Source organism: Bos mutus, chromosome 21 (genome assembly GCF_027580195.1).
Source record: "Bos mutus isolate GX-2022 chromosome 21, NWIPB_WYAK_1.1, whole genome shotgun sequence".
NCBI lineage: Eukaryota > Metazoa > Chordata > Mammalia > Artiodactyla > Bovidae > Bos > Bos mutus.
The window spans coordinates 47,475,015-47,486,564 of NC_091637.1; the positions used below are offsets into that span (position 1 = coordinate 47,475,015).

The 11,550-nt window shown below is 47.6% G+C and overlaps 1 protein-coding gene across 2 annotated transcripts; it reads left to right on the forward strand.

Moving 5' to 3' along the window:
• Positions 1-5,286: 5,286 nt before the first annotated feature.
• SSTR1 (somatostatin receptor 1) lies at positions 5,287-10,039 on the forward strand. 2 transcript variants are annotated; one of them, XM_070358766.1, is made up of 2 exons: positions 5,287-5,720; positions 6,538-10,039. In XM_070358766.1, exons 1-2 carry the CDS (start codon positions 5,308-5,310, stop codon positions 7,667-7,669), a joined length of 1,545 nt encoding a protein of 514 aa, XP_070214867.1. In that variant the 5' UTR covers positions 5,287-5,307; the 3' UTR covers positions 7,670-10,039. The 2 variants fall into 2 exon arrangements, with proteins under 2 accessions (XP_070214867.1, XP_014335777.1); XM_014480291.2 differs by lacking the exon at positions 5,287-5,720 and having other exon boundaries at positions 5,820-10,039.
• Positions 10,040-11,550: the final 1,511 nt, after the last annotated feature.

Consider the following 11,550-nt stretch of genomic DNA (forward strand, 5'->3'; position numbering starts at 1 on the left):
TCTCTAATGCCTAGGACAGTGTCTGCTACTCAGTGCGCACTCAATAAACATTTGTTAAATTAATGAATAAATTACTTAGTTTTGATTAAAAATACAGTATTATTCATACATAATGGAATTCTGATATTAATTTCCAGTTCTTCCTCACTAAGAAATGGGAACCAAGAGTGACCACACACAATGCGTGCATGCTAAGTCACTTCAGTCGTGTCCAACTCTTTGCAACCCCATGAACTGTAGCTCGCCAGACTCCTCTGTCCATGGGATTCTCCAGGCAAGAATACTGGAGCGGGTTGCCATGCCATCCTCCAGGGGATCTTCCCAACCCTGAGACTGAACTGTCTCTTTCGTCTCCTGCCTTGGCAGGCAGATTCTTTACCTCTAGGGTTACCTGGGAAGCCCAGCCCTATACAGTACAATTACATGATTATGTCTGTTTTCTACTATAGTCTAAATATTACTCCTATGATTTAAAAAAAAAAAAAAAGTAAAAAGTATCAGAAACCAGTGCTCTGGCTAGTTGCATGGTGGTGGTGGTTTAGTTGCTAAGTTGTGTCCAACTCTTGTGACCCCATTGACTGTAGCCTGCCAGGCTCCTCTGTCTATGGGATTCTCTAGGCAAGACTACTGGATTGTGTTGCCATTTCCTTCTCCAGAGGATCTTCCCGACCCAGGAATCAAACCTGTGTTTCCTGCATTGTAGGCAGATTCTTTACCAACTATGAGGGAAGCCCATAGCTAATTGCTTAAGTAGTGAAATTTCAGTTCACCCAGACAGCTGTCAAAGAATGGTAACTTCTATTCAGGCCAGGGTTCCTACCTGGACTGTGTATTCTTCTTACCTGTCTCTCCTAGCAGGAAAGGAAGAGTCAGGCAGTCGCACAGACTGCTTCCTCAAGGTCTAGGTAAAGTGCTTTGGCCCCTATCCCCACCCTCACAATTGCCTAGAAAGGGGAGTACAGAGGCAGGGCCTGGTGTGGGGGAGGCTGCAGGTCCTTAGGAGGAGGGAGTGAGCAGGCTTCCCTTCCTGGACCACTCCCACTGGCTCCCACTGGCTCCCACTGGCTCTGAGCTCGCCACTCACGCCTGCTCTTCCTGCCTCCAGCAGAAGGCAAAGATGCATGCACCACGTGTGTGTTTTTGAGAGCACACAAAAAAAGACAAGGCCCTACTGTTTCACAAGAGGCAACAGGAAAATCATCATCCAGCTAAGGCGGGTTTGCTGAGATTGGTGATGATTTGAACCACAGGCCACCGGGGCTGTTGAGAAGTGTTGGGGCTTCGCTGGGAAATTATGCCTGGGATCGCTGCTTAGCCCTCTAGCTACTGTTGCACTCTGGTGACTTTCTTATTAGACTGTCATCATGCTAACTGCTTAATGACAGATGGTCTTTAAGCGACATACACCTCTTCTGTGGGTCATGTTGCTGAGTGGTGCTCACCCCTCATAGCCAGCTTGGGCCCATCTGCCCAGACAGGTGTGTGTAAACACAATTCTGATGATGCCAGTACAGAGTATGCTCCAGGAAGCGTTTGTTCCCTTAATCCTTGGCCCCAGCCAGCCCCTTTACCACTGGCGTGGATTACAGGAGCTCATTTGAGGATCATCGTGGGCTACAATTGAAAAAAAAAAAAAACATATTAGTAACGATTTTGACAGAAGCAGAATTTGAGTTCCTGATAATTACTATTTCACCAAACCAACTGGGACACAGAGCCGCAATTAGAAAGAAACAATCTTCCACATATAATGGCTTTCGCACTGCATGATACTATTAAATAACCATCATTAGCTACTAAAGTACATACTACCCATTTTCCAGAGCCCTTTCTCTGCCAGCAAATTTAAGACCAAGAATGATCAATGAATGAGTCATCAGCATGATCACTGTTGATATAGGACATGCAAATTGAAATTAGAAGATTGAAAAGTATAAGGAATTACTACAGATGGTGATATTATACCGATATTAAAGCTCTTCTTGCAAGAGACCCAAAGTTCATTTCTTTGTGTTTACAGTTCATGGATTAGAAAAAAGAAGGTACTATATCCATGGAATGCTATGGGGAAAAAAAGAACAAGGAGGTACTGGGCAATTTTCCAGGTACTGTGCTGGGTGTTGCAGATATAAAGATAAATAAAACATAGCCACTGTTCTGAACAAGCTTGCAGATTGGGAAGTGGGGACAGACAAGTACATACACACAAAAATCATAGTACAAAGTGATAAACACAGTAATCAAAGTGTACACCTGGTACTTGACAGCACGGTAGAGTGTGCCTTGTAGGTGAGAATTGAGATGGGGGAAGAAAATCAGTCTGCTTAAGAATGTGCAACTTCCTAAATAAGGACTTTCATTCTCCTCTTCTTGAAAGCCATCTTCTTTCTCCTCTCATATGGAGAAACGTTCAGATCACACAGGCATAGGAAAGATAGTAAGCAAATAAGGGAGAAATGAAAGACAGGTGACTCTTTCAGAGAAAACAAGCTTATTCTAAGCTTTTTCAAGCCTTTAGAGATGTAATAAATTAAGGGGGCAGTTTTTAATCAGAACATGAAACATAGGCTGTGTTCTTTACACATTATAGTGATCCAATGACTACAGTAGCATTCTTGTGTCTTTAAGAAACATTTACATTAAATTGAGGTCTGAGAGGAAGGCAGATTCCTAACCAGGCTCCTTCTCTTAATGTAATTTTAAAACAGTTGCAACTCCAAACACATGTTGTTTAGCCCGGAAACATGCTGACTTTTGCTTGGTGTTTTTGTTTGTTCTGGATTAGCTCACAGATACAATGTTAAGAAATAGATGGCTAAAAAGATTTGATAACATGGCATGGCTCCTGTCTATCTCAAACTCTCTTTTTATTTAAGTAAAATTCACATGACATAAAATTCATAATCTTAACCATTTTGAAGTGTACAACTCAATGGTTTTAGTACATCCACAACGTTGTACAAATGCGACCACTATCTAGTTCCAGAAGTTTTCATAACCCCAAAAAGAAACTCAATATCCATGAAGAATTTTGTTTCCCCTCTCTCTCCCCCTTAACCACGGCCAACCTGCAAAACTGCTCTGTCTCTCTGAATTTGCTAGTTCTGGATGTTTCATATAAATGGAATCATGCAGTACGTGACTTGTGCCTGGCTTCTTTTACTCTGCATAATATTTTCAAGGTTTGTCTATGTTGTAGCATGTTTTGAAATTTCAAACCTTTTTAAGCTAAGTGCCTGCTCAATCGTGCCTGCTCTGTGACCCCATGGACTGTATTTCTGCCAGGCTCCTCTGTCCATGGGATTCCCTAGGCAAGAATACTGGAGTGGTTTGCCATTTCCTACTTCACTTTCCTTGTTATGGATGGATCATAAAAGGATATACCACACTTTTTTTTATCCATTCATCAGTTGATGGATATTGGTACTGTTCATCTTTTTGGCTATTATGAATAGTCCTGGTGTGAAGATTCATGTACAAGTTTTTGTTCAAATGTCTATTTTCAATTTGGGGGAGTAAATATCTAGGAGTGGAATTGCTGGGTCATATGATAATTCTAAGTTTAACTTTTTGAGGAAAGGAATCAAGTATTCTAAAGTTGCTGCATCATTCTTTATGCCCACCAGCAACATATAAGGGGTCTAACTTCTCCATATGCTTGTCAACATTTGTTATTTTTCTTTTCCTTAAAAAATTATTATAGCCACCCTAGGGGGCGTAAAGTAACACCTCACTGTCTACCTCTTTTCATGGATTAAAAATTCATCATAGAAACTACTTCACAAAGAAACAAAAAAGCAGGCTCACATCAGGTCTTCTTTTCTTTTGTGTGTGAGGTTACCAGTAAATTGAGAGGAGATTTCCCTAAGATGAACTGCAAAACAAACATATGAGATCCTGAACAGTAGAGCTGTGCTTCACAGGCTCTCATCACCCACTGCCACTGGAGCAGCCATGATCAACACCAAGGGGTCTAGGTGATGATGGTGGAAATGTCAGCCTCCTGAGTAATAGCCAGGTGTCTTTAGTCAGTGATCAGCAAAGAGGCATTTAAATCATTATGAGGTTTGGCTTGTTAAAAGCTCTTCTGGAGAAAAAAATAAAAGCCATTATAAAAAAACAACAAACAACCCAATGAACATTTTTTTTTTTTTATCCATATGTGCTGTATTTTTTAAGGAAAATGAAATAAAAGTAACCACGAATTCCACATGCTACTTAAGATAAAGTAATTTGTTGAGGTAAAGCAATGAGTTAAACAGCTTGGGAAATTTCTTAGGAAATTTTGAATTTCTTCCCAGTACATTTCTCATTAATAATTCAGTGTCCATTGCACACACTCCTGTGAGAGTCTGTCATCTTTTCTTTTATCTCTGATTGCTATAATCAACACACTACAGAAGGTTTTCTTTTCCTTTGAGGAGCACTTAGTTTTGAGAACTAAAACATATATGCAAATGATACCTGTATAAAGCGAGGGGAAAATAGAAATTATACTTTTTTTTTCCCTTTCAATTTCTGCATTCCACATTGGCACAAATATCCTTGATGAGGAGTTTAGTTTCTCTTTACATTTGCCTCTGCTTATTGTAAACGGTACTGATCGAAGGGATGATGAGACTCACAAGACAGTGGGTGCTTCCTGGTTGAGAGGAAGAACTAACAAAAACTGGACACAAAGCTAAATCTTGAAAGAGCCCCCGCAGCACTGGGATGCTGCAGGTCAATTTTCCTAGGAACCCACACGATTCAGACAAGGACTTAAGGGGATCTTGAAAAGAACTGGGGAGTTGGAGTGATACTTTTTTGGACTGAAAGAATTGGAAAGCCCAAGGGAACCCAGATTAGGGATAGTGGGAAGTCCTAACAGATCGTTAAAAGTCATGATAACTGAACTGTTTTTTGTTCGTTTACTAACTGTTCAGTTCCTAAATAAAGTCAGCGAGCTTTAGGCGTGCCTACATCGATTTCTGTCTCTTAAGGGTTTAGGAACGTAAACAGCAGCCGGGGCACACATCCAGGGGGCTCAAAAAAGGCTGAAATTTTAGGTATTTCACGGAAAGTCTTGAACAAGGTCCGTCCTCCTGCTGTTCCTGGAGTTGGTGACAGGTCCGATCACCTGCACGGCCGGACCCCGAATGGCACCCCTGCTCGCCCAGGCCTTCACACTCTCCTCCCCTGGGCCCGCCGACTCTACAGGGTACAAAGTACAGCAGGGACGCGGGCGGAGCCTTTCAGGCGGCGCAGCCGTATCTATCCCCAGCGAACACCTAGATGGATTTTCAATACCGCGCCTGGCACGTTTGGATGGGGGAGGGCGGGAGAGCGGTTAGGCTCCGGCTCCTCCGCTCCCAGCAGCGCGTCCTCCTTTCGGCAGTCGCTGTTGCTCGGCAGACGCAGGGGGCTCTGGGCACTACCAGCTGTATTAAGAGATTCGCAGTGGGTTTTCTCCGGGCCCCGGAACACTCCCGCCCGCCAAGAGCTGCCTGCGGGGTTATAAGGCAGAAGCCCCTAACGCAAGGTTGCGGTCCTTCCTCCTCCTCGTGCTCGCGGCTTAGGGTCAGTTTCCGCGACTCTTCGGAGTCTGAGTGGGCGCCTGTGCTGGGGTCCCGCCCCAAGAAAGGAGAGGGACCGCACGGAGAACGTCACCGCGCTTACCAGACCGAACCGGCACTTTGCACGGGCCAGCTGCGCGTCGGTCTGGAGACAGCGCGCCCTGGGTAAGGAATTCCGCAGCGGGTCTGAGGGGAAGGGCAGGCGGGGGCGGTGCGGGGTGGGAGGCGGTGGCTAGGGCTCCGGACGATTGGATCCGCGTGGAGTTGGGGGTCCCTCAGGGCGGGGCGGCAACTGAGAGAAACTGAGATGAACTCCAGACATCATCTGTGCCTAAGGTCGGCTTCACGCTTTGCTTTGGCTAGGAGCCCGGTGGGATGGGACAGCATCTACAGCTTTGTTCCCCACCCACCCTCCAGGAAAGCGGAGGCACCCCTCAGGTCTCCCTGAAGGATGGGTAAAGGGGAACCCGGAAGGAGCTGCTCTAATCGACTGGAGCTCAAAACTGGGAAGGAAAAATTGGGCGAAGGGTGATAAGACACCTCTATCGCCTACCTTCCTCGCTTTCTCCGCCCCCCGCCCCCCTCCCTTTTCGTAGCTGCTGACGCGCTGGTGGTGGCTATTAATCATTCGCCAGCCCACAGCCGCGGCAGTTAATGGCTGTGCCGCTCCGGGCTCCAGTCTCCCGGCCTCCCCTCTCCACGCTCGCGTGTGCCCAGGCGCCCAGGAGCGGCGAGCGGCTGCGCACCGGCAGTTGCCGGGCGATGCGCTCCGCCGGCCGCGGTGGAGCTGCGCTTCCTGCAGTCGCTGAGCGCTTCCCCCAGGCGCCGGGTGACTGCGAGCTACGGGCGGACCGCCGGGGTGCCGAGTGAGGGCGCCAGCGGCGGGGGTCGCCCGGAGAACGTCCTAGCCCCGGCAGCCCCACCGGCCCCCATCAGCTGAGATGTTCCCCAATGGCACCGCCTCCTCTCCCTCCTCTCCTAGCCCCAGCCCAGGCAGCTGCGGCGAAGGCGGCGGCAGCAGGGGCCCCGGGGCCGGCGCTGCAGACGGGATGGAAGAACCGGGGCGAAACGCGTCCCAGAACGGGACCTTGAGCGAGGGCCAGGGCAGCGCTATCCTCATCTCTTTCATCTACTCCGTGGTGTGCCTGGTGGGGCTCTGTGGGAACTCCATGGTCATCTACGTGATCCTGCGCTACGCCAAGATGAAGACGGCCACCAACATCTACATCCTCAACCTGGCCATCGCCGATGAGCTGCTCATGCTCAGCGTGCCCTTCCTGGTCACCTCCACATTGCTTCGCCACTGGCCCTTCGGCGCGCTACTCTGCCGCCTCGTGCTCAGCGTGGACGCAGTCAACATGTTCACCAGCATCTACTGTCTGACTGTGCTTAGCGTGGACCGCTACGTGGCCGTGGTGCACCCCATCAAGGCCGCACGCTACCGCCGGCCCACCGTGGCCAAGGTGGTGAATCTGGGCGTGTGGGTGCTGTCGCTGCTCGTCATTCTGCCCATCGTGGTCTTCTCGCGCACGGCGGCCAACAGCGACGGCACGGTGGCCTGCAACATGCTCATGCCCGAGCCCGCCCAGCGCTGGCTGGTGGGCTTCGTGTTGTACACTTTCCTCATGGGCTTCCTGCTGCCCGTCGGGGCCATCTGCTTGTGCTACGTGCTCATCATCGCCAAAATGCGCATGGTGGCCCTCAAGGCCGGCTGGCAGCAGCGCAAGCGCTCGGAGCGCAAGATCACCCTGATGGTGATGATGGTGGTGATGGTGTTTGTCATCTGCTGGATGCCTTTCTATGTGGTGCAGCTCGTCAACGTGTTCGCGGAGCAGGACGACGCCACGGTGAGCCAGCTGTCGGTCATCCTCGGTTACGCCAACAGCTGCGCCAACCCCATCCTCTACGGCTTCCTTTCAGACAACTTCAAGCGCTCTTTCCAGCGCATCCTTTGCCTCAGCTGGATGGACAACGCCGCCGAGGAGCCGGTCGACTACTATGCCACGGCCCTCAAGAGCCGCGCTTACAGCGTGGAGGACTTCCAGCCCGAGAACCTGGAGTCCGGCGGCGTCTTCCGTAATGGCACCTGCACGTCCAGGATCACGACCCTCTGAGCCCCGGGTCCGAGCCGGGGGGCCTTGAGCCCAGAGAAGGGGAGGATGAGGAGAATGGGAGGCCAGATGCGAGAGGCGAAAGGACCCCCGGCGTCGGGGTGCGAGAATAAAAGTGGGGCCTTCGGGCCCACTGTGCGCTTCGGGTGGAGACTCGGGAAAGGCGCGAGACAACGTGGACCCGGAGCTTTGTTTATAAGCTGGAAGACTAGCGGGCCCCTCTTCCGCTTCTTCCTCCCCTGCGCTTGCATCTTTGCATCCCTCTATGCTCCCCCCGCCCAAGGCAATTTCGGTCTTTCTTTCCGCCCGGTCCTGCAGGTGCAGGTCGTGAACTTATAAACGTCTCCAACTCGGCCGGACCCTCAGCCCCGTCAGCCGTTGTTTCTGTTTAAGCTGAGCCAAGGTTACCGCCACAGGTTTCCCTCGGGAAAACCCAGCTCGCCCTCAGCCGCGCCCTGAGGCGCCCCTCGCTCGCCAGGTTTCTGCCTGATGCCCCTAGCGGAGCCTGGCGAACCCTCGCTCTCCCTCTCCGCAGCCCTCTTTTCAGGGAACTCGGACTGGAGAAGGATCTAGGCAGCGGGTCTTTCCTCTCACTCTCGAGTGAAGGAAGGTGCGCGCATCCCATCCCCAAACCTACCCCCGACTCCCCATCCACCCAGAGCGGAGCCAGGTGCTTAGTATAATCGGTCCCGCGCCTCGAGCCCCCCAGGCATTCTGCGATCCTATCCAGACCCCCTCTTTGGAGCAAAAAGGAGCTGAGAACAAGTGACTAGGGGTTTTAAAAAAGATTCCGGAGTTTGATAGGGGAGGAAGGCTTTAATGGAAGTCACCCTCCTGGCCTGGTTCACAAAGGGCGCTTTTGGTTTCAAAAACCAAGCGCAGGGGGGCTTCCGGGGCCAGGCGGGACAGGGTGCGCTTGCCCCGGGGGACGCCCGGGAGCGTGGGTGCAGCTCCACTCGGCCTTCTCCCTCACCCTAGCTCCTGGAGGTGCCCATCCAAGAGTCACAGCAGGCACCGGGCGGGGACCTCGGGTGATGCCTTCCCAGTCTCGGCCCATCCCGACCGTGTCACCGCCACCTACAGGCTAGAGGGTGCGGCCTGCCCGACCCCTGAGGGCTGCTGCCTTTCAAGCGGTGCCTAATAAGTTATTCTCTTGCTTAACATTTATTTATTTATTTGTGGTGTTTGAAAAACGTGGTCTCTGCTTTCCTTTTCTCTACTTGCCCTAGCCCAGGGCCTTTTCTTCAGAATATTGGCGGTGGGGCCGGCCCGGAGGTGGCAGGGGACCCCCAAGGTCCCCTCAAAACCTCTCCTTTTTGCTAGGCCCTCTTCTCTGATTCTTTCCTCTAGCCTTTCTGTTTTGGCTTGTCGTCAGTGAAGTTTGCAGAGTTGTTCCTACTTTTCTTATGTAGTCTCTTGTTTTAAATAATGTGGTTTAGCCTCCTCCCATGCAGAGTGGAAAGTCCCAGCTTTCAACATCACCCGACATATGATTTGAATATATATATGTATATATATACATATATTCAAATCAAAATAGACTCACATACTAGATACATTTATCTTGCTCCCTTGTCATAAGTCCATGAAGCAGTTGCCAAACAACAGGTGTGAGACTGGCTAGAATACTTTTAGATATGAGGGTTCAAATAGCCTCCCCTCAAACTTGGAACTCCACAGCCTGATTCAGATAGACTTTAGCAGGCACTGAGGACGTCCTTGCTTGTGTACCTGCTTCTTCTAGGTTTGCAGCATAGGTGATTCTAACATACAATCTAGGTAGTACCGGCACTTCTTTTGAAGACATTGAAAATAAATTAATTTGTGTCTGTGTTTTATCTGACCAATTTCATTGGAAGCCTGAGCAGGGCAAAAACCAATAATTTTACTTCTTTGTATTACCTGGGTTGCTTTAGATTGCTGGCTTATACATAGTAGGCATTAAATACATGTTTGTGACTGTTTCAGTAAACCAGAGTGTATTACAACACTCAGGAGTTCTCAACATCTGGGGTTCTCAGGTTCCTACATCAACATGATACACAATGGTTGAAAATCACTATGGAAAGATGTTTTGTGTATATTTGCTTCGAGAACATTGTGCTTTCCTGAAAGCAGTAACCAGGAGTTACAATGTCCTTTAAAGTTTTATTTAATGAACAAATATGCTTTTGGTCATAAATTTGAAAGTTTAGATCTGTCATTTAAAAATCATGCATATTATTACTCCTTTGGAAAATAGATTTTTAATAGTTAAGGACAGTGAAATTTACAAGTAAAAGTCTTGATCATTATCCTCTTCTGAGGACACAAATCTAGTGCTCTTAACCTGTTTCCATTGTAATATTAACTAAATAAACAAATGTATTATGTTGTTGCAAGTTGTCTGACTTTGCAATTTGAATCTTCCTGTTTCAACAGATTACTTCAAGACACACACATATTGGCTTAGTTGCTCTATGTTTCATTTAGATATTAAAAAGTAAGATTTCTGATTACCTTTGGAATTTTTACCAAGATTGAGGTTATAACTTTACCTATTTTTTTTGAAGTCTGTTAGTTCCGAGAAAGAAAAAAACTGAGTCAGTATGAATAGGAAAAAGTGTACTTCTTCCCCTATGGTTGCACTCTCTGTAGTTTGCTGTGGTTACCAGACGAACTAGATGATATCACAATGTCTCACAGATTAAACTACTGGCTGCCCTCATTTATGACCTCAGACTTTGCTGTGGGAGTAAGTAATTGCTAATTTACATCCCAGGGAAAGGTAGTGGAAAGGGAAAAAGTGATGTCCTAAAGATGTTGCAAAGGGCAATGGATAAAGGAAATACAAAAAATCAGGTCTCAACTTAAAAGAAGAAAGATGTTTTAAAATATTTTTAATTGTGGAAAAGTCACACAATAGAAAACATACTATCTTAACCATATTTAACTGGACCATTCTGATGGCATCATGTTGTTATGCAACTCTCATCATCTCACCTTCCTAAATGGCAATTCTGTCCCCAGGAAACACTAACTCCTCATCCCACCTTCCCACCCACCCCCATCCTCTGGCCCATTGCTTCTACTGATGGACTTCCCGACTCTATGAATTTGACTATTCTAGGTACCTTGTGTAAGTGGAATCAAATAGTATTTGTCTCACCTAATGTATACTGGGGTGCATTTTTAAGGTGACCTCAATACATGTCTTAGAAACAGATTGTACCCCTCCTTCCCCGCCCCCCACCCATGCTATACAGTAGGCCCTCACCAGCCATCTACTTCATTGCAATCCCACTCCTGGGCATATACCTGGAGAAAACCATAATTCCAAAAGATCCATGCACCCCAATGTCCATTGCAGGACTATTTACAATGCCCAGGACATGGAAACAACCTAAATGTCCATCAGCAGAGGAATGGATAAAGAAGATGTGGTACATATACACAATGGACTATTACTCAGCCATAAAAAGGAATGAAATTGTGCCATATGCAGAGATGTGGATGGACCTAGAGATTGTCATACAGAGTGAAGTAAGTAAAAAAGAGAAAACTAGCATATAGTAATGCATCTATGTGGAGTCTAGAAAAATGGTACAGAAAGACATATTTTGTGCTTTTTTCAGTGATGGCCGTTTCCATCCCTGGAAGAATTTAAGAAGGTACTAAAGGAGTGTTTTTTTTTTTTTTTAAACATTTTATTTTCACAGCAAAATAAGGGAAAAGGAGTATTTTCCAAGCAGTGATTCCAGAACCAGGGTGGGGGGATTGTGGGCTTCAAATACCTTCAACTGCCTTGTAACTCTAGGCTTTACAGTTCTACACGTAATCTCAGTATGATTAAAAATAGCTGAACTGTTGCTTTTTCACTATTTTTAAAAGCTATAGCAAGGTAG

Coding starts and splice junctions, on each gene's coding strand:
- SSTR1 (XM_070358766.1), top strand. CDS start 5,308: ATGGGGGAGGGCGGGAGAGCGGTTAGGCTCCGGCTCCTCCGCTCCCAG. Junction 5,721..6,537: donor CTGGAGACAGCGCGCCCTGG/GTAAGGAATTCC, acceptor CTCCTCTCCTAG/CCCCAGCCCAGGCAGCTGCG.